This window comes from Heloderma suspectum, chromosome 2 (genome assembly GCF_057233095.1).
Source record: "Heloderma suspectum isolate Gila_16-S chromosome 2, 16-S_ref, whole genome shotgun sequence".
NCBI lineage: Eukaryota > Metazoa > Chordata > Lepidosauria > Squamata > Helodermatidae > Heloderma > Heloderma suspectum.
In genome coordinates this window covers 266418792-266442464 of record NC_139459.1, presented here as the reverse complement: position 1 = coordinate 266442464, position 23673 = coordinate 266418792, and the positions used below count along the sequence as shown (strand labels likewise).

General features: G+C 44.7%; 1 protein-coding gene across 1 annotated transcript in view; it reads left to right on the top strand.

Annotated features, from left to right (window-relative positions):
• The window catches only part of PDGFRB (platelet derived growth factor receptor beta), a 105715-nt gene that overhangs the window by 65971 nt on the left and 16071 nt on the right, over positions 1-23673 (top strand). Inside the window, exons 9-15 of the mRNA XM_084839150.1 lie at positions 3501-3627; positions 4611-4816; positions 13979-14073; positions 15964-16096; positions 18044-18148; positions 18725-18835; positions 19185-19338. Of these exons, the coding sequence (XP_084695276.1) occupies positions 3501-3627; positions 4611-4816; positions 13979-14073; positions 15964-16096; positions 18044-18148; positions 18725-18835; positions 19185-19338 (931 nt within the window). The remainder of the gene's footprint in view (positions 1-3500; positions 3628-4610; positions 4817-13978; positions 14074-15963; positions 16097-18043; positions 18149-18724; positions 18836-19184; positions 19339-23673) is intronic.

Genomic DNA, 23673 nt, shown 5'->3' with positions numbered 1-23673 from the left:
GACAATCCAAGATATGCATCTCTTGAAGATGGAAGTTCCTTTTGTAGCCATCATAGCTAACAGCTATTAATAGAGGTATCCCCCATTAATTTGTATATAATCCCTTTAAAAAGCCATGTAAGCTTGTAACTGTCACATATCTTATGTTAATTACATAAATTAATTGTGCATTACATGAACAAGTACTTCCTCTTGTTTGTCCTGATATAGACAGTGATTGTTATCTGAGATACCCCAAGTTCGAGTGTCCTTACAGCAAGAGAGAGAGCATGTTGTCTGCTCATTCTCTCCATACTGATCATAATATTTAAAACTATCATTTTTCCTTTCAGTTGTCTTGTTTCTTCCTAACATCTGTTAAATTAATGTTGACTAACACACACACCATCTTAATCAATATCCCATCAGTTCTCCGATATTCTTTTGAGATGGGGAAATCAGTGCACAATATTCTGTGTACACACCATTATGTAAATATATTTGGTCTCACTGACTATCAACTCAGTCCAATCCCTGGCTTACACCACCTTGTAGGGAGGGGTTTATAGGAAACAAAGAGCTTTTCTAGGCAAGGCTGTTAACCTGCTGTATCTACTTCTGGTTTTGACACAGAATTGAGATTGGATCTCTACTCAAAGAGGTTTTCCTTTCCTGCCTTTCCATACTTTCCAGTACATAACCTCTAGGCAGCGCTGTGGTATTGTGGAATAATGCCATTGCAGTAGTAGGGGCTTGTGCTTTTTTCCGGAATGAAAAAAACACACCTGGATTTCCTCCCTCCAAAAAAACCCTGCAAAAGAGCTCTTCAAAAACAGAAGTGAAAGTGCAAGGTCATGACATCATCTAAAGCACCATAAATGACTGTGAGTGAGGAATGATGAGCGCACAATAAAAGCCTCATGTACAAAAGCCCATTGTCTTCTTGCACTAGCAGCCCCTGAAGAAATGCTGACATCAAGAATCTATTCCAGCATAGCATCACTCTGGTTATAATGACAGAGTGGTGTTATACTGGTAGAATCCTGAAACTGGTGCAGGGGCAAAAATGGATGGCAGGAGAGAGGATCAGGAATCAGGTCTGATCCTGCGTTCCCATGTTATGGTGACAAAAGACGTGGTGTAAGTCACTCCAATTGGACTCAACAGAGAGCCGAAACCTTTACAGGTACTTCACCTCAGGACTCCAGAGACAAACACCCAACAAGAAACTCTTCACTCCTGGAACAGGGGGTGCAAGGACAAAATACACCATCACACAGGTAAGCAAGTCCATGCCTCAACGTATGCATTTTGCAAATCTCTCCCACATCCCCTCTCCACCTCACAATATGGGAAACTGCGTAGTGGCTAAACAACCCTTCCTCAGCAGGTCGTAGAAATCTGTTCCACGTAGGGGACGCCGCACATGTATGAATTGGGAGAAAGAGTGGGGGGCTGTTGGCATGGACCGCCACCACATGCTGGTGAAGGCGGTAGAAAGCACAGCCATCTCTGTTGGGGAAAACCAAGCATTCCACTTCACCCACTGCTACTCACAACCCCCACCGCTTTTCTTTCTATATACAATCAGGTTCTTGACAGACACATGGAGAAGAACAAACAATAACTGCAGTCAGCGTTCTGTTGCAATTCCCTACATGGGGTAGATGAGTACTGTGTCCCCAACTGCATGTATCTATCACTACCAAGAGAATCTTCAGCTGAAGGTGCCGGGGAGGTGTAATAGAAGGCCTGAGGCACAGGAACTGGAAGAACCCCTGAGTGGAAGCATTCTCCATCCTTCCCTCACTCACTGCCATCTTACGGGCCCAGGACTATTCGTCACAATACAGGTGTTGACCATCACCCACCCCTGTGCCTGTCTCCTTTCCAGGCAGCCCTCCAAAAGATGTCGCCGCTAGGACCGTTACCAGCCCAATGCGGACCACAGTCAAGGCCTGCAACAAGACCAGTGACAACGACCACTGTGAATTCACTTCTTCCTGTGTGGGGTTGTCAGCATTTGTTCTCGCACTGCTCTTCTAGTTGCGCAAACTTTGGCATGGGATATGCAGTAGTGGCAAAAGCTGCCCCTGGTGCTCTGCTATCTGTCATGCAGCTTTCAAAGGTGCAGGGAGCTGTGCTGGAGCAAGAAGATTTGGGAAACCCTATTCACCCATCTTGCTTTAAGAACTTACTCTACCGCTGATGCTGTCCAATAAAAGCATTGCTTGTTTTACAACTGTTTCTGTGTGGTGATGACCCCCCCCCCCGGCCCCTTTTTACTCACCTTCAGCATAGAGCTCTTAATGGAAGCATTCACCACTACCTTCCAGAGCTCAGCCTCTTCATTTTGTCCAGCCTCTCCCTAGTTATTCTTGATAAATCATGCAGTTGGGCTGTGTGTGTGTGTGTGTGTGTGTGTGTGTGAGAGAGAGAGAGAGAGAGAGAGAGAGAGAGAGAAGGCGGGTGGGGGGAGAAAGAGAGATCACCTTTTTGATTCGTAAGGTGGGGAGATAAGGGATTCAAAGCACCATTTGCAAGACCCCTGGAGTATGTCTGTTGGTGGACTCATGCTGATTGTACCACAGTGGTTCACACTGATCAAGATGCTGTGGCATCTTTCTGTCCACCATTTTTGTGTCCTGTATGTGCAGTGTTGTGGGGAGACCTCATAGAAGCATTCTGCCATTGCCAAGCATGAATTGGTTCCTTGATACATGGCTACGGTGTGAGGTGCCATTGGTACAGCATGCCCTGACTCATGGGTGTCTGCAGTGTTGCCATGAATGCTGTGGAAGCGCTCATTTCTGTTGCCATGCTGTACCCATCACATGCTTTCTGTTGTTTAAAGTGATTAACATTGTGCCGTAGACTGTACTGCTAGCAGTACACAGGATCACGGCGGCAGTATGATGGTGCTTCACCAATATTTGCAGCCCATAGAGCTTGGGTTTGCTCTGTAACTGATCGACTGGCTCACTCAAGTATCAGAATCGCTAGGGTACTTCTCAGTGAGCTTGAGCCCTGAAATTAATGCACAGGTAGCCCAAGGCACCCTGACTATTAACAAAATCTGCAAATGGGACATTTTATACACTTAACCATCAAAAAGGGGGTCTTAAATTTATTTATTTATATCCCACCCTTCCTTGCAAGGAACCCAAGGTGGCTAACAACCCATATAAAAACAATACAATACATGAACACTGTTGAAATAATAACTCTAAAATTACATATAGACAATAGAAATGCAGTAAAACCATCACTACACCAGAAAACAGACAAAACTCCTGCCTGTACCCCTAAAACCATGTACAAATAAATACATCTTTAAATTAGACTACTGTGTTTCTGTTTCATTTTACATGAATAAGTTAAATGGCACCATTTGTAATATAAACCCTTCAGGGACCCCACTGCCTGCTTCCCCCCATTGTGAAAACGGTTTATTCCCGCCACCTTCTTCCTGTCTTTCTTTAACCAGTCACGTGTTGTGTTCTTTCTTCCAATATAACCAGTCCGAGCTAAAGTGACTGATCTGAGAGAAAACAGCAATGCCAGCAGTGGGGAGCAAACAGTGACGTGCACCACCGAAGGAATGCCCCAGCCAGAGGTTACCTGGTATACCTGTAATGATGCCAAATGGTAAGGAGATCATTTTCGCAGGGCATATTCGGCACCTTTGTGCTTGGAGCTCTGAGTAACAAAGGGTGGACTTCAAGAAATTGGCATGGGATTCTCTGCGTGTAAATCTCACTAAACTGTATTACACAGAGGGTGGATTCAAATCACCGTGGTACTCATGAGAGGTTTGCAATGATCACATGACAAGTGGGATCTGCAGCAAAATGTTCTCACTTCCGAAGAGGAGTACTGCTGTCCAGGGTGCCAGCACCAGCAGGCCATTCCACTATCTTCGTGCAGTTTTCCAGGTTTTTTTAAATGGACAGTCACATTTCATTGGGTCCTCAGTTTGAGAGGGGGCTTCTACACCCTTTATATCTGTGTTTCTTTTTAAATAGCAGCCGCGGTGGGGGGAGGGAGCTGATCAATCATGGTGCGTGCTCCACAGTCCTGAAGATTCCCTCCCTCCCCAAAGTTGCCATTTGCTTCGAAGAATTTTTCACTTACTCACCCACCACTTTGGGAGCATATTCAGTGGCATGCAGCACCATCATCTCACACATGACCAGTTCACTCCAAATATATTTTGAATCTGAATTCAGGGTTTAGGCCTCCAGGGTTTATTTTCATTTCAGCAGCTATATCCTGCCTGTCTGCCTTCCATTACAGAATATCAAGTGGCACACATGGGCTTCCCAGGTGGTCTCCCATCCAAGCATGGACCAGATCCAGACCTGCGTAGCTTCAGCAAGGTTGCTGCCTCACATGCTTTCAGGCCATCCCCTGGGTTGCATCATTGGGCCTAACAGTAGGATAAGATTAGAGCCTAAGCATGCAGTCCTATACACAATAATTTGCAAGTAAGCCTTATTGAATTAAGTGGGACTCATTTCTGAGTAATCAGGCATAGGGTTGGGCTGCAGACAGTACAGATGGAGCACAAATGACTCAAACATCTGCAGATGCTGCTTAAACAGGGCTGTCTTCCATTGGTCCCAAAACAGGTGTAATAAGGATGCCACCAGGCTCCTGGGGAATACCTCTGAAGAGATGAGTCTGCAAACCAACGCCACATATCGAGAAGACCTGAAGATTTACATTGTGACAAGCCAGCTCCACCTCCACAGAGTAAATGAGCCGGTCTTCCTAAGCTGTGCCACTCAAAATCTCTTGGGCGCAGATTCTCTGAGCATCACCCTAGTCCCTCACAGTGAGTCCCACAGTGCATGTCTTGCATAATATTTGTGTGCATGTGCATGTCGTGTTTCTTTTCACACCAGCATTGTAGAAATGGTGCCATGTCTTAGGGATGTACGAAAATCACTTTCCTGTTTGCGGATTATGCTGATGGTGGTGGGGGGGGAGGTGCTCCGTCCCTCCCCCCAGAATCCTGGACAGGGGGGAGGCGCTCCGTTCCTCCCCCCCCCAGAATCCTCCTTGGCCGGCTGTGCTCCACGGCAGCTCCGCAGAGCAGCCGGCCAGGCCCAGCCAGGCCAGAGCTGTCCGCAGCCGGATTTCCAGCCGCGGAGGGCTCTGGGGGGAAAAAAAAGGCATACGCAAATGGCGGCGGCTATGGCCGCCGCCATTTGCGTTCCTTATTTTTAACATCTTAATCTACGTAAATATTTACATAGACTAAGACAGCGAAAATAAGGGGAACGCAAATAGCGTAGTGGACGCTATTTGCGTTGCCCTTATTTTCGCCATCTTAGTCTACATAATTATTTACATAGACTAAGATGGCCCAAAATAAGGAACGCAAATGGCGGTGGCCGTAGCCGCCGCCATTTGCGTACACCATTTTTTTTTTGTACCCAGTCATTTTAGGCTACGTAAAAACTTACATAGCCTATTACATCGGTGTGAAAAAACAACAAAAAAACCTGCAAATGGCGGCGGCCAGTCGGAAGACCAGCAGCCAGAGCTGCCGCCGCCCGGAAGATCCGCCCCGGGTAAGTCTCGTCCCGGGGGGATCTGCGGGGGGGTGGGGGGGTGGCAGGCCGTTCCACCACAGATTTCGGGGGGCCGAACGCACTGGCATTCGGCCTCCCCGAGATCCGTGGCGGAATTCTCTGCTGTCCCTACCATGTCTACAATCTGCCCGCTGTGCCTCATCTGCAACTGTAAATACACTAACGGCGCAATGCTATGGGGACAGGCGGCTGCCTCTGAACTGGGAGACAACCACCTATTCAATGCAGGGCAGGAGAAGCATGGAGGAGATTGTTTATCCCTGCAATTGTGGCTAGACAGCCGATTTCGGCTCTCTAGCCGTGGGAAGGTGGAGCGGGGGAGGAGGCTGCCAGACGACACATAGGATGTGTCGTACCAGCATTTCTGCCTTCTCAACCCCGGAACGTCCCCTGGAATGCCCCATTTTCGCCACTCCGCACTCCTCTTCTGAGTACAGAGCGCGGGGCCATTCCGAGCTGCCTGCGAGGCAGCATGGGAGGGGGAAGGTCAGTCCCCAGAAACCCACATATCAGGATCAGAAGTCCCATAGTGGTTAGAGGCATCATCATAGCAAACACAAAAGTAGAGTTCCAAAATCAGATGACATTAAACTGAAAGAGAAAACTGAACAGAGTAATATTTATGTAAGAAATGCACAGCTTGACTTCTACAAGTCCAGTACGTCGCAAACAACCCATAATCTGCATCAGATCCCAAGCCTGCTACAAAGCTTGTCATTTTCATTCCTTTTCACTGAAGATACCCTCTGTGTGCCCCAAACTATAAAAGGTTTGGGAAAAGCAAGGGGGACCAGAGAAGTTGATCTTTAAAAATGTTTCTCCTTTCCACTGATTATTCATAAAAACATAGGAAGTTGCTGTGATGTTCCTGCCCCGGGTTATACCTCCTTCAGCTTCCACCTGTTGAAACGGAAAAATCCTTCAGGACACCTGCCTTCACTTTGGTCAGTTGTCCTCACTGACACACCAAGCTTCAGCCCCATTTACTCTCTGGGTTAAAGAGACACCCCATATGCCTAATTGGTTCCTCTACCCAATACAGGAGAAGTAACAAGGAAATAGGTTTTCTAATGGTAGCACAATAAGATAAACCAACATGTGGGATTTTGTATTAAAAACAAACAAATACAATTTATTAAACACAAATATATATATATATATATATATATATATATATATATCAATCACACGCACGCACGCACGCACACACACACACTTATTAATCAAAATCTATACTTGGTCCTAACTTACCTACTCTACCCCTTCTAAATCTTATCCCCCAAATCCCACTCACTACATGGAACTTCTTCAGTCCCTAAGACCTTGTCTGACTCCTAACTGTCAGTTCACTCTTCATATTCAATCATCAAAAAACCTGCCAGTTAGTAAAGACATGGGTTGACTCACAGAATAAAGGTGTGAGTCACCTCACATTAGGATTCCTCTAGCAATACAGTAAGGCTCAGATGGTTCATAAGGCAATATAGGACCAGGACAATGTGGAGCATCTTTGCTGGTCCCAGGCACTCCATCCTCCCAATCTGGATTTGGGACTGAAAGACCCAGGAAAAGTGTGGGCGCATGGAGGGTACGTTGTAAGCAATGGGAGTGCAGACCAGTAAACTTGTAAGAACTAAGGACTGGACTGCTCAGGAGAAAGTATAGGCATCCCTTTGTATGTAATGATGATAATGATGATTATATCCCTTGGAAGCCAGCAGGAATCTTTTGCAACCCCACCCCACTTCACACATACACAAAAACACCCCAAACCATAACATCACAGATAATTATCATAATTAAAATAGCACGTGATATTCTCAGAATCACACAGAAAAGCAGCCTTTGGAACACAGGAACACGTTCACACCCCTGCCTCACCAATCCATGGTGTAAAATTGTTTGCCAACCGTGATTAAAAAATAATAGTATTCTGAGCATGTGTAGTTTTACACTTCAAACTCACTTAAATTATATCACAACTATGACTGCAGAAATAAAATGGAGTTTGCTTCTGCTGTCCTGATGCTGAATACATTTACTTCAGAATCAGCACCATTTTCTTGTAGAAAAAGATATTCTATTTCAAAAATAAAATGTTTATTTTTAAAAAATTGTCCATTCGTATACATTTTTATTTTTTTTATCCTGTAAGTTCTACCCTTATAAGTTCTACCCTTAAAGGTGCCTAAAAATTCCATTCCAGCAGGCTGTGCAAAGGAGATGAGAGTGAGAAGCAGCACCATTCCTAGGGATGTCAGAGAATTCTGCCATGGATCTCTGGAACTCCGTGGCGGAACGGCCTGCCGCCCCCCCCACGGATCCCCCCCAGGACGAGACTCTCCTGGGGTGGATCTTCTGGGCGGCAGTGGCTCTGGCGGCAGCTGCGGCAGCTGCGGCGGCTGCGGCGGCCGGTCTTCCGACAGGCTGCCGCCGCCGCCATTTCCATTCTTGTAAAAGAAAAAGAAAAAGAAAGAAAAAGAAAGACGTGATAGGCTACGTAAAGATTTATGTAGCCTATCATGACTAGGTTTTTAAAAAAACAATGACGTGATAGGCTACGTAAATCTTTACGTAGCCTATCATGACTGGGTGGGTTAAAAAACAACAACTGCGTACGCAAATGGCGGCGGCTACGGCCGCCGCCATTTGTGTTCCTTATTTTTGCCCTCTTAATCTACGTAAATATTTACGTAGACTATGACGGCGAAAATCAAGGGGAACGCAAATAGCGTAGCGGGCGCTATTTGCGTCCCTTTTTGATTCCCCGTTTTAGCCTACGTAAATATTTACGTAGGCTAAAACGGGGAATCAAAAAGGGACACAAATAGCGCCCGCTACGCTATTTGCGTTCCCCTTGATTTTCGCCGTCATAGTCTACGTAAATATTTACATAGATTAAGAGGGCAAAAATAAGGAACGCAAATGGCGGTGGCCGTAGCCGCTGCCATTTGCGTACGTGGGGGGGTTTGTTTTTTGTTTTACCCAGAGCCCTCCGCAGCCAGAAATCCGGCTGTGGACGGCTCTGGCCTGGCCTGGCCGGCTGCTCCGCGGAGCTGCCGCGGAGCACAGCCAGCCCTAGAGGATTCCGGGGAGAGGGACGGAATGCCCCCCCCCCCCCCATCAACATAATCCGCGAACAGGTAAGTGACTTTCGTACATCCCTGAATTTCCTACTGAAAGGCTGGCTGGGGAATGCTGGGAGTTGTAGAACTTATTTCTGCCTAGGATTACATCTTATTTTTTCCCCTTATCCCTCCCTATTCTTTTTTCCTTGTGTATCATGTCTTTTTAGATTGTAAGCCGGCAGGCAGGAATTGTCTTCACTTACTGTTTATTTGAGTTCAACGTGCACGTGTTTTGTGGGGTTGTAAACTTGACTTGTCCAAAGCCTTTATAGCATGTCTGATCTGATGATCCTCCTTTTGCATTGTGTTCTTGTATGCACCATGCAATGTGTATTGAGAAACTGCAATGCCACATGGCTTCTCCATCTTGGCTCTGTGTTTCCTCCTACCTCCCAATCCCCTTTCCTTTTGTATTATGTCTTTTAGAATGTAAGCCTGTGGACGGGGGCTGTCTTATTTCCTATCTTTGTAAGTCACCTTGGGAGACTTTTGAGCTACAAGGCAGAATAAAATGCAATAAATAAATAGGCTTGCGTACTATTTCAATCTGTATCTCTCACTCAAAAGTGGTTTTGAAAAAGTGACTGGCAGTGTGGAAGCTTCTGTGATTAAAAAAAAAACAATGAAAATTTCTGAGTGCATGATACGACATACTTCGGATTCTGTTGTACAAAGAATCCTGTGTAATTGGGAAGTTTGCACTTTTCTTTTTGTTTGAGTCCACAAAAATTGCCCTGAGAAGATGTGAAATTACTGTCCTTATACAGTATTTGCCTGACTTGAACCAGAAAGTCATGGGTCGGGGGCGAGGGGTAAACACACTTTAAGAGTGTGTTGAAACATCAGTGCCTTGCAGCATTTTCCCATCCCCTCAGCCAAGTCGATTCCTTTCCTAATTATGCATTGGCATACGTGAAATGTGCCTTTTTTCATAGCAGCTGCACACTGGGTTGACATTGTCATCAAACTGTCAGCCATAAGCCCAAGATCTCTGCCTTAGTCAGTCACGAGCATACAAGTGAAATTGGGATCCCCCACCCTCCACCCCAATGTGGATCACGTTACACTTGCTTACATAGAACAGCATTTGCCATTTTGATGTCCATTTCTTCACTATGGAGTGACCCTTCTGGTGCTCTTCACAATCCCTCTTTGTTTTAACTACCCTAAATAATTTGGCTTAGTCAGCAAACTTGGCCATCTTGCTGCATAGTCCTAGCTCCAGATCATTCATTATTATTACTATTACTTCATTACAACTATTACTACATTTGTTATTATTACATTTATATCCTGCCCTTTTTCCTCTTGCAAGTAACCCAAGGCAGCTTGCATGGGCCTCCTCTGCCTCCATTTCATCCTCACCACAACCGTGTGAGGTACGTTAGGCTCAGAGTCAGTGAGTGGCCCAAAGCCACCCAGTGAGCTTCATGGCCAAGTGGGGACTAGAACCCAGATTTCCCAGGTTCCAGTCCAACACTCTAACCACTACACCACACTGTCTTTATAAAGAAGTTGAAAAGCATTGGTCCCAATACAGATCCCTGCTATCTAAAAAGCTATCTAAAAGTTAAATATGTGTGAAAATATATTTTAAAACTTAAGCAGGAAAACAGTGAATACTCTTTTAAGTTGTTGAACAAATGAAATCATGCCACATGAGAAGTCTTAAGATATCTTTTATAAAGAAAATTGAATGCAGAAGAACGTCATATACAGAAGTAAAATGTGAAACATGCAGTGATTACAAAGAAAATACACGTGTACACTATGCAAAATACATTACAGTTTAACTCTTGCTAAGGCCTATGGAAAAAAAAAAGTTGGTAGGCCCAGTTGGCCCAATGTTATCAGGCCCAAAGCACTGTTAGTAGGCCCAAGTAAGCCCAGCAGCAGTTTCAATTGCACTTGGCTGTACTTAAAACTTCCACCAATCCTAAGTAGTTAAATGCAGTGTTTGAAGCTTTCAGTTATATGGCAATATGGTCCAAACTTTTAGAGGAAGGGGGGGGGGAATTAAGCTGCCTATCCCAAGAGAGCTGAAGACCAGACTTTCGTGGACCCAGAGGAAGGTTGAACGAGAACTTTCCTGGAATCCATAGTGTAGAACACAGCAAAGTCCAGGTAGGGAAAATTAATCCAGGTAGAGAATGAAGACAATATTTCAAATTGAAAAGTCTTGTGAAGGCCATGTTTCATCAGTGAGTGTTGAAACATGGTGATGATCAGTATGAAATAGCAGGCAAAAACTACACCGAGCTGCTCAGGTGCCAGGTGCCTGGCTCAGAGAAACTGGCTTGGGGAAAGATAGCCCAGAATAGCCTCAAAGCCAAGAGAAAACATGTTCAAAAAGAGAAAAGAGGACTCTTCTTCTCCCCAAAGGAAGGCAAGAACCAATAAAGCTATCAAAACAAATCAAAATCTCCTAATACATTTCAGAGTTAAGCAAAAGGTAAAAATCAAGTAAGCCAGGTTGGAACAAAAGTGCTTCTTATCTTTTTCACAGGGCCCTGTTGCTTTCTGACAGCCCTCAATTTTCTGCCATTTGACTGGCTCTTTTCTGTACTTGATAACTGGAAAATTTGGTTCTGAATGACATGAGGGGGTGGGGGCAGAAGCCTGCAGGGACAGTTTCTCATTGTTTTAGGCAGCTGATGTTACTCTAGGCCTTATCAGGGTACATGAGAACACTCTGGGCTCGTGGAGCTGTTAGCTGCAAGGAGTAACAAGTGTAACCTTTTTTCATACTGCGCCATCGTTCCATGGCTTGAGTACAGCTTTGTCAGCATGACTACCTGCTTCTCAGACTCCAGACAGCAAAACGTTCTGCCCTCAAGGAGAGACAGGCCTGCTTATGAAGCAAAGTTTCACTCCCATTCCATATCATAGTTTCCTTCTAAGCTCTCTGTTCCCAGCACTTGAATCCAAAAAGGGACCTTAGTAACACAAATGATTAAGGGGAAAGGACAGAGCAGAGGAAGAAGGGGAACAGCTGGGAGTGCAGACCAGTAAACAGAAGCACTGGGGTCTGGTCACACTGAGGAGATTGCTTTTCTGTGTACACACACACAGAGGACCCAGAAACTCAGCTGCTTCTGCTTTTTCTCTACATGGCAGTTATTCCCCCCGTCCCCCGCCACATTCCAAGTGCCACGTAATGAAATCTCACAGGGTTTCATTATACCAATAAAAATTATTTTAAAAAATAAGTAAATTGTACTTAAAAAAAAACAAATTCCATTCCACCAACTGCAATAGAAAGGGAATAGGAAAACATATATGGTTTTCATATATAGCCTCCAGTTCTTTGGCAAATGATAGGCACAAACAGTTGCCAACATATGTTTTCAGTGCCAGCACTGTGTGACCGAGTATTTTTTATTTTTTTCTGTTAACTGCCCTTTCTCCCTCAATCTTTAGCCAATCTTCCCGAAATTTTCATGTTATGTAAAACAGACATTTCCGTCTGGCACGTGTGATTTTCAGGAAGATTGGTGAAACCCTTTCAACCCCCCTGATTTTCACTTAACATCGCAGAACCCTTTTTTGACTGATGGCCTTATCTATTGGAGCCACAACTGTGCCTCCAATAATAACCTCAAAATCCTCACACACACACACACACACGCACACACGCCCCTCCCACCTTTCACTCCCTAACACTCTATTAAACCTATCTTACTTGGGTTACATTTAACCATGCAAACATGTACATTAATATAACAAGCATATGTTACGCTTGCCCTTTACCAAATCAGGCTATTAATCCATATTGCTCAGTCCCACTCATACTGGAAATGTTGTTCCAGGCTTTCAGACCAAGGTCTTTCCCAGCCCTGCTTGGAGATGCTAGAGATTGAACCTGGGTCCGTTTGCATGCAAGGATGTGCTCTACCACTGAGGTGCAGTCCTTCCCAAACCAGAGAGGGCAGGAAATTAATCAGCAACAAACTGCAGGGCTGTATTATGTTGCTGATTCCTTTCCTGTTATTCTCTCCGGCTCTTTAAAGCTATTGTTTCCCTTCTTTGTTGTGTGACCACATGAGCATATAGTACAGGAGCTACTTTCCATGGCCCCAAAGGAGGCCTGAGATGCGAATTGAGAGATAGATGGTAATGGGTTTGGGTCCTTGGCGAAGCAGTCATGGGCTTGCTTCACAACACAGCCTAGTCTCCCATGTTTTAATGTTCTGTGCTGTGCCGCCATATGGCTGCAGAAGCTGGGCAAAAGTAGCAGAGTTTTTAGCCTACATTGAGATATTGGGATTTCGACATATGGTGGTGAATTGATCTCAGCCTGTGTATGCTGAACCGACATTTCCGCTTACTTTCAAGCTTATGTGGATTGGCCCTAAGAGGATTTAGTTTAGCCACAAGCCCCTTTTGGACACATGTGGAGGAAAGAAAACAGGATGAAAGAAAAAGCAGGAGGGGCGGACTACAGACTTGGGCAAGGCCTAAGTATGTACAATTGTGCAATGGTGGCGGGGGCGGTGGGGTATTTTATTTTATTTGTACTCTCTGCCTTTCTACCAAAAAATGCCACTCAGGGTGGTTTTCCGATCTTTCTATGAATGTGTGGAGGTCAGGCATCCCCGCTGCCCAATTTCCATGCATTTCCATATATCTGAAATGGTGTCCTGCTGTGACTATGACCAGGGATCCATGGTATGTGCCAGATATCTGAAGCTGGTTTAGTCAGGCAGATGGCATCATACTGGAGTTTGCAGGACTTCAGATAGCTCCAAGCAGACAACATGCTCTGACAAGGTCTGGAGCTCAACGGAGGCCTTTTATCCCTCCTGAGCTAGACTAACCTTCCCCAACTTGGCACCCTCCAGATGTTTTGGACTACAATTCCCATCAGCCCCAGTAAGCATGGCTGGTGGTTGGGGATGAAAGAAGTTGTAGTCCCAAACATCTGGAGGGTGCCAGCTTGGAGAAGGCTTGGTTAGACTATCCCGCCAAGGCTCCACCCCCTTTAAGAAGGAGTATGTAAGAGGTGCTGGACAAGGCCTTCTGACAGAGCCCACTTGCTTGCTGTTTCTGTTTTGAAATGCGATGAACCACTGCTAGTGTTTGTAGATTTTGTTCTATAAATTTTTGTTCTATTATCATCATCCTCCTCCTCAACATCATTATATTGTAAGCCTCTTTGGGAGCCCTTCTGGCTGAAAAATGGCTTTAAAAACTAAATTAAAATATGTTTGAGAATCCCTGGTATGATTCCACTAACATGGAAGTCTAATGATTCTGCATATACTGTTTCAGATTTGCCCTTTAAAGTGATCATCGTCTCAATTATCTTGGCCTTGCTGGTGCTCATGTGTCTTTTCCTGGTGATCCTCTTTGTGTTGTGGCGAAAGGTAAGAGTCCACTTGCCTCCTTTCTCAGTGAAAGATCTGTGAAGAGGCAGGTAGCGATCTATGATCCTTAATCTTAAACCAGTCTAAACTGAATGACTTTGGCAGTTGCTTGGCTGAGCAACTATGAAGCCTTAAGTCTTCAACTATGGGACGTTAGGCCGGAGACCATGGGGTTTCGGGGATAATAGCTGGTAGGCTGATGTTCAGCTACTATAGACTTTAGGATGTCAGCTGCTGGACATAGTCATGTAGAATAAACCCAGAATACAAACCAGAAATGATTCACAGAAAATCTACCAATGCAGAAAAGATCCCAGGACTGTGGGAGATTCTTACCAGAGCAGTCAGATACATGCAGCATATTTCCCAAATTCTAAAGCCATTGTTCCCCATTGTGATTTGTCAGGGTTTTTTTTTTTTTTAAAGAAAATGTGTGTATGTGGGGGGAAGATTTTAGAGGAAAGTGAACATTTTGAAAATTTTGACAAAATACTTCTATTTTGATACCATGAAAGTTAGCAAAGGAAGTATAGCTGCTTTGAAATCGCTACTGCATGCCATGGGGGGTGGGGGAGATAAGCCATGGGCCACAATTTAGAACAGTTATACTCACTTCTTCTTCTTCTTCTTCTTCTTATTATTATTATTATTATTTATTGCATTTCTATGCCACCCCATAGCCAAAGCTCTCTAGGCGGTTTACAGAAGTTAAAACATTAAATACAATGTAAAAAGTTTAAAAGCCATTTACAAAAAAGCGCATAAAAGTACACAGGCAATATACACAAACAACATACAACTAAAAACAACATTGAACTATCAGTCATAACTAAAGACACATCCAGGACCAATTAAAACTCATCATGTGCTGCCAAATGCTTGGGAAAAGAGGTCTTAACCTGGTGCCTAAAAGATAATAATGTTGGTACCAGGTGGACCTCATCAGGGAACTTGTTCCACAGATGAGGGGCAACCACTGAGAAGGACCTCTCCCTCGTTGTTGCCTTCCAAGCTGTTTCCCTCTGAACAACCACTGTTAGTCTATGCTGGGAAAGTTGCAGATTTAGAACACTAATTAACTAGCATTAATTAGGGTATTCATCTGCAACTTTCCCAGCATAGGCTAACCATGCTTGTTCAGAAGGAAAACAATCCGAACCCTCCCAGCACAGCCACGTGTAACTCGGCATAAACATAGCCTCAATTCTCAGACACATCCTAGGCCCTGATAAGATACTAGCCTTCATTAGCATGGAATGTGCTGAGGCCGCGCTATCGACCTTTGACTCATCTCACATGCTCAGAGGCCCACTAGCAAGGAAATTGCACTTATAATGAACCTAAGCCAAGCATTATGGATCTCTCGGCCCCTCTAAAACTACAGCTGACTTGGTTACAGGCCTGGGGCCATTACACAAGCTTCACTTGGAGGAGGGCCTTAGATGCTGAACATAGTGTACAGGTAGGTTCGTTTCAGGAGAGGTGTGCTGTCAGGTATTGCGGTCCCAAGCCATGTAGGGCTTTATAGGTTAAAACCAGCACCTTGAATTGAGCTCGGAAGCATATAGGCAACCAGTGCAAGCGGGCCAGAGTCGGTCTTATATGTTCGAACCTTCTGGTTCCTGTTAGCAGTCTGGCCACTTAAGTGTGCATAATTGTGCATTGGCAAGTGTGGATATTGTAATGCCACTGTCTTCAGTTGAGGAGGCAGCATCCCTAACAGAGAGGCTTTGTTCTATGGAGTCAGAGAATGTGTGTGGATCTGAGATGCCTCCTGCAAACCATCTGGGGACCTTCTTGCTAGGCCTCTTGGACCTGTCCCCTCTTACAGCTATGCTGCACCTGACATAACACAGTGATTTCCTAACATCTTCCTTTCCCTCTGTCCAGAAGCCTCGCTATGAAATCCGCTGGAAGGTGATTGAGTCGGTCAGCTCTGATGGACATGAATATATCTATGTGGACCCCATGCAGCTTCCTTATGACTCCAGCTGGGAAGTTCCAAGGGACAAGCTTGTGCTGGGTGAGGAGAGGAACAGGCCAAGGGAGAGGTTTAGTCAGTGGAGGCTGGTGGCTGCAATGTCAGTGGGGTGGTGATTCCGCTCCGGGTTTCACTCACAACCAGTCAGAACTCTAAAGGAGTTCTCCAAGGTGCTTTGGAGAACTCCTTTAGAGTTCTGACTAGGTCTGACTGAAACCCGGAGCGAATTCACCACCCCACTGACATTGGAGCCACCAGCCTCCACTGGGTTTAGTGCATAAACGGCTGGTGCCGCTAAGCATGTGAAGGGCAGGTCCATTCCAGTACCTCTTCTTCTATTGGATGGCCACATGTCTTGCTTGTAGCTGCTATTGCTTCTTCCAGTGCAGTCCTACGGGGGGGGGGGTAAATATTACTACACTCCCTAGCGTAGCCATCTTCTTCATGCCTCTCCCGTAGGGCTGGGAGATATATTGGTTTGGCTTGTATTTTAATACCAACTAACCAAAATGTGTACTTCCAAACTAATATGTGAACCAAAATGCAATTATGTTTTGGTTTCTGCACTGCTCCAAATTTTCCAATGCAGTTTTCCAATCAAAAAATGCATGTATACTAAAATGCGTACATAAACAGCAAAGGACTGCCATGGCAGAACTAGTCATGGTGATAGTATAAAACATTGCTTGCGGGACAACATCAGAGGTAGGTAATGAGAACACCAAAGCAGGTGTAACCCCCCCCCCCCATAAACTCACCATTGGTGAGGGAAGCCAAGGGAGGGCAGCCTGCCTCCATCTCAGACAGGGTTTTGGCTTTAAGCTGACTTCTTTGCAGAAGTAGGTTTTAGCTGGTGGTCTTTTTATTGGTGTGTTTTTCATTGCTTTGCATTTATGTTTTAATTATAACTTTGCATTTTATCATGTGTTTTGTTGTTAGCTGCCTTGAGCACTATTTGTAGGGGAAAGCTGGAATATAAATTTCACAAATAAATAAATAAATTATAAACAAGGAGGTAATGCAACAGAGATTATTCTCCTCCCACCTGAATCGTCCTCCCTCCAACCCTTCATAAACAGTATTAAACTGGCAAAGGAGTGATTAGAGGCATCTATGGCTTGGGAATCAAGATACTTGATATCTTTTATCACTGACACATGATGCTGTATTTATTTATTTATTTATTACATCTCTATGCTGCCCAATAGCCGAAGCCGTAGATAAAAGCTAGGGGAAAGAGACCATATATTGGGACCTCACCCCTGGCCCCCAATTTAGCAGCATGTCTAAATACCACAGTTCACCACAAACCGATAGGTAAGGTTGGCTATAAATATCTATAAATAAATTTTCATGGACCTGACAATTAAGGCTGAAGCAATGTTAGGAAGCACACCATCCATGAATAGCTAAGATGATGAATGAAATGAACTGTTATGGAATTTGTGATTAGCGCCCCACCTAGTGGTCCCATCTAGAATATATGTGCAATGTTATTTGGAAGAATTGCATTACGGGCACAGTAGGCTTATCACTGTCACGCAGAAACCATGGGTGTTTCCAGACAGAGGGCTCTCAGTGCTGTCACTCAAAAGGCGTTGTGCAGCTATTCCATCTTTCCCTCCGTAATGCATTTTCTGTGGTAAGGAGAAAGAAGCAGTGGGGAAACATGGAAGGGTTGCAAGTTCCAGATGACACCATCTGAACCAGCACTATCCCTAAAATTCCATGCATGAGGCAGGGCGATTGTGTGACAAAAGCCTCATCTGGGCAAGACATATAATGTCTTTCCCAGACATTATATCTCCCAGCTTTATTTCCCCAGTGGAATAACTCATGTCCAAATTTTCAAGTCAGGAGTTAAAGATTTTCCACACAGCTGTAATGTGGGCTCCTCCCATGGTTTTTAATAGCCGGCAAGTTCTAAAGTTGATGGTTATTTCTTAAGTTACTCTTGATGAGGAATATATATGCATCTCTCCACTACAGGGCGCACGCTGGGCTCTGGAGCCTTTGGGCGTGTGGTAGAAGCAATAGCCCACAGCCTGAGCCACTCACAGTCCACCATGAGGGTTGCTGTGAAAATGCTCAAGTGTGAGTCTGGAATCTTCTCTTGCCCTCACTGTGCATGTACATCAACATGTTACCCTCTCTTCCCACACCACCTGCCTTTCTAATTTATTTTGTTTCTTTGTTTTACAATATGTTTTCACCATTCACCATTATTCTGCTTGTCTGTTTAGTGATTATTGGCCTTGATCGCATGCTAAGCAAAATATTTTCAGAAAAGAAAAATTCAAGGTCAGCCACAGTAACCTTTTGTCACCTCCCAAATCCAATGTGCTGTAGAATCACTCATGTTTTATACCTGGCCTATGTGGTAAACACATTATAAACACTACCAAACACGGCCGGGGGTGGGGGTGGGGAATTGGCCAGGTGAGCTAAGTGACATCTGAATCATCCTTCAAGAATCCAGAGTGGATTTATCCATGTCTGCATCAGCACTCTGTGTTTCTTTCCACTGGTCTCCCACTGATCGTCTCTTTGGGTCTTTCTGAGGTTCACATTTTTCTGAAAGCCATGGAAGCGTCCAGGCTGCTCCTTTCATCTGGTATTTTTAAAAAGTTCTTGTTCTGTATTTAATCATTTGATGCATCCACCTTACAGCTACTGCCCGAAGCAGTGAGAAGCAGGCACTGATGTCAGAACTGAAGATCATGAGTCACCTGGGGCCTCATCTGAACATTGTCAACTTGCTTGGAGCCTGCACCAAAGGAGGTACCGGTGTCTTTCTGTTCCCTTCACCCATATCCCTGTCCCCTTATGGTTCACATAATTGAAAAATGCTCCCCCAGACAAAAAGTTCCCAATACACAGAAGACTAGCATGTCTGGGAGGTCCTAGCCTAGCTTCTTCCTGACATGCTGGTTTTCAAGACACAAGGATTCTTCTTGTTGCTGTTGTTTGGAGGAGCACTCAGTCAGGTGACCCCCACCCTTGCACTCTGAAATGGCTTATCAGCGAAGCCATTTCAGCGAAACCGGGTAACTCATAGTTGAGGCCTATGTTTGAACCCTAGGCACAGAAACCTACTTTCAGACCCCGCTGATTATCTTCTTCTCTACAGGCCCTATCTACATCATAACGGAATACTGTCGGTATGGCGACTTGGTGGACTACCTACACAGGAACAAACACACCTTCCTGCAGTACTGCAGCGAGAAAGCCAAGCAGGAAGCTGAGGTGTACGGGAATGCCCCCAGTGAGGACCGGGTGCAGAGGTGCCTGTGAAGTAACACTGCTCTTGCTTCAGTGCATGCTGCTATTATTCTGTCAGGGTCATGGCCTTCCTGGTAAACCGAAACAGAAACTTAGGGATTACCTCCTCTATGTAGACAAGATTAAATTATGGCAAATTCAGCCCAGAACTGGCTTTTCCCTGTGTTTGTGTGCTGATGTAATTTTTAGTTCTGCATATCTAAGGCTGACTTTGTTGCTGTCAGTATCAAGGGAGTCAGTGACCTGGTTCGCACGATCACAGGGTGGTTAGGAAGTGGCTTGTTAACTACCCTGCTTATGCCAGTAGCATGCCGGTGGAATTAGCATAATTATCCTTGGCAGCACATGTTATAATGTCGTGCAAACCCAACCAGGGTGGCTTGTTGCTGTGGCTAACAAGCCACCCAGAACCTATGGACTGTTGTAGGATTTGGGGGTGGCTTGTTAAACATGGCAAAAAGGTACTCCGGCCAGTTATACATGATACAGGAAGCCTTGCTGCCAAAGGCAGTTTTGTTAATCCCCCCCACCCCCAACATGCATGGTTTATTTCCCTAACCTTGATTGTGTGAACCAGGCCATTATCTAGATTCAGTACAACTTTGTCTGACTTGTTTGTTTTAGTCAAAGAAGAGTTTCTTCTATTATGGGTGATAGTTGTAATCACCCCAAGGTGAGAGGCATCTGGAACTCATTTACACATAACAAATCCACATAGGCATTCATTCTACATATGATTGAATCCTCTTACTAATTAATCAGCTACATTATGATTATCATGAACTGAATCATATCCAAAATAAAAGCAAACTGTTGATCCAATTCATAATGTATCTGGCAATGCAAGGAATACTTCAGCAAAACCATCCAGATGGTGAAGGAAGTAAGTCAAGCCACACATTGTGGGGAAAGGCAAAAACCCCCAAAACAAACAATTAAAAAAACATGGCTTGGTAACTTGCACATAAAAAAAAAACTTTCCTAATTCCAAATGGATTCTCAGGGTTAAGCAATACTGCATCCACTGGGCACCTTTTTTTGCGTTCTTGCGCATGCCCATTCCAGTCAACATCCCATGTTGTGCCAACTGCTCCAAATGAAGGGAGGAGCAAATCCAAATGACTCTAGCTGTGTGTGTGTACACACATACATACAGAGATATGTGTGTGTTATATATACTCTCTTGCTTGCTCTTGCTCTCTTAATAGTTGGATTGGATGGACCAATTTAACATCGTATCTACAATTAAAAGTATGTCCTGATTAGAGAATTTTACTAATATACTTCATTACGTTTTGAATCTGAATATGCAACCCTCCATTTTAACATGTGAGCCTCAGGTATATAAATTCTCTTACCTGCATATTTTTCTGCTCCTGAGGAGACCATTAATATGTTATCAAATCTACAAATGATAAAAATCAGTCTGAAAGATTAGATTTTTTCTGGGAATAAATGTTGCAAAGAATAATTACCATTAAGATAGGTATCTGAGAATAATATCATATCATCATCCGAAAATAACTGCACTAGCAATGATATGTTTGTGGGCAGGTTGTATTGATTTCCTTTCAGATACATATTCCCATTCTGACCTGTTTACTTTACTCCATCTCGACTGCGTGATGGAGTAAAGTGGAGTATTGCCACTTCTCCATCTGCCCCACTGCTTGGGAGAAGTTCCTTGTGGACTAAAATCATTTGCATGCTCTTCAGAGATAAAACAGCACCCCTGTTGCGCAGTCACTCATTTCTGTGTTTCAAAGCGTTGTGGTGGTGTACGTCTAACCTTGTAAAGGAGAAGCCCATCTTGTTATAGAGGTTTGACAATTCACAGCCAAATGTTCATGTTTAAGCATCTACAGATGATGATGATGATTTATTACTAGCACATCGGCCCGGCTTCGCACGGCCTTACTTTGATGTAACGAAGCCTTCAAGCAAACTTACGCAGCTGCCAGAGTTGGACACATTATGCCTGCCCTGGCCCCTAGGCAGAGCCCCTGCCATGGTGACCCCCATAGCCCTTTGAGGGAGGGTCTGTCCATTTCATTCTCCTGCGGGGGGGGGGGGTGCCTAGCAGAAAAGGAGAGGGGGCAGCTATATAAGTCCTTCCCTCAAACTACTTCCTCCTGGCTCCAAACTGTATGAACTGCAAAACTATATCCTGGTTAAGAACGTCTGCCATGTAGTGAGTGAATATGGTACTGCAGACTTCAACCTCACAGATACTTTTCGGGCGCAATCCTATGGGGATAGGTGGCCACCTCCGAACTCAGAGGCAACCGCCTATCCAATGCAGGGCAGGAGAAGCAGGGAGGGGATCGTTCCCTCTGCGCTTCTCCTGCCCTGCATTTGTGGCTAGACAGCAGATTTTGGCTGTCTAGCTGCAGGAAGGTGGAGCAGGGAAGGAGGCTGCCGGACAACACATAGGATGCGTCATACTGGCATTTCTGCCTTCCCTGCCCTGGAACGCCTTATTTTGGCCACTCTGCACTCCTCTTCCAAGCACAGAGCAGGGGCCCGTTCCATGCTGCCTGTGAGGCAACGTGGAAGGGAGTGAACGTTGGTTCCCAGAAAACCACATATCCTAGCCGCTGACTAGCAGCCATAGGAATTGGTCCCTCCAAGTAATTATAATTAATGTGTTTTCTTCGTCATCTTCTGAAGACTGTCTTGAGCGTCCCTCTCTGTCAGCCATGACTCCCTTCTTCTCCGCTCTTCCTTCTCTCCCCTTCCCGCCACATTAACTGCAAATATTCTTCTTCTGTTACCTGGCCAATGTGCTCCTTTCCTCCGCCCCTGCTGTATCTGTGGTTTTGTCCTTGCAAATCTGTAGGTTGAGTATCTGCTGGCAGATGAAATTCTTTTCACTATGCCTAAAACCATCACAGATGTAGGTAGAACAAAACCTTAGAGTTTCATAACAATCGGATGTATGGTTTTCGAGTCCATTGAGGACATACAAACAAACACTTCCTTTTATATACATAGATTTATTTCATGTCTATACCACCCCATAGCTGAAGCTCTCAGGGCAGTTTACAACAATTCATAAAAAATACAAAATGCGACATTATGATAAAAACAGACTAAAAAAATTTAATGCAGAAAACTTAAAACAGCTAAAAAACAATGCAGTAAACAATTTTTTCATAATAGATCTGTTCAAAACAGCAGACAAATATGCCCCATCATATACCATTAACTGCCTGGGAGTAGAGGGCAGCCTTATATAAGCCTCCCTTGGTGGCACTTGGAGGAAGGCCTCAGACGTCGATTATAGTGTCCGGGTACATTCAGTGCGAGAGAGGTGTTTCATCAGGTATCGCAGTCCTGAGCCGTATAAGGCTTTATAGGTTAAAACCAGCACGTTGAATTGGGTTTGGAAACATACAGGCAGCCAATGCAAGCAGGCTAGAAATTGATCTGGTTTTCTGATTCTGTCAGGCCCCACTTAAAGTACATTCTTTTAGATTACCAAGATGAAACAAAGACACATGTGTAAAGGTATGATAGTTTATTGATAGGAAATAGATGCAGAATATATATGCAAAGAAAGCTCACACCTCTCATCAGCCAATGAAGCTGTCACAGCTGAAGTGTCTGCCTGGGCCCCCAAGAAAAGCCATTCCTAGGGCCACAAGTTTCTCCAAGCTGGCCTGTGCATGTATTGCCCCTTGGAGCAAGACCAAAGTGCAAAGCCTGCGGACTGGATCTTATAAGCTTTTCTGCTATATGCCCACCTCCAGCTCATGAGCTGATAGGCAACGCCTCTCTCCCCTATTAGGAGCTAACAGGCACACGTTCAGGAGAAGGGGGGCTTCTCCCCCCAAAGGTGCTCAAAGCATTGAGGCTGGGATATTAATCACCCCTTCTTTGAGACTAGGGCCTCGATATTCCAGCTCCTGGGAGTGGGGAGCCTCCCCGCTCTTCTGTGAGAATCACAGTAGCACGCTCTTATCTTTTTCACTTTATGAGGTAATTGGCCAAAGCTTAGCAATGTACAATTGCTGACAAATGGAGCAGTACGTGCTTGGAACGAATTAAGGGCTGGTGTAAAAGGCCTGCTTACTTAACCATGAAGCTGCTAGTTAAGCCAAATTACACAGGTCTACCACTAGCATACAGAAACTCTGTGAAGTCCACTTTTTTTGCTCACTAATCTACTCACTACATGGTCTTATATGCTCAGACCTCCTGGTCCCAGTTATTAATCTGGCTGCCACATTTTGCACAAGCTGCAGTTTCTGAACAGTTTTCAAGGGCAGCCCTGTGTAAAGTGCATTGCAGTAATCTAACTTGGAGATTACCAGAGCATATACTACTGAAGCCAG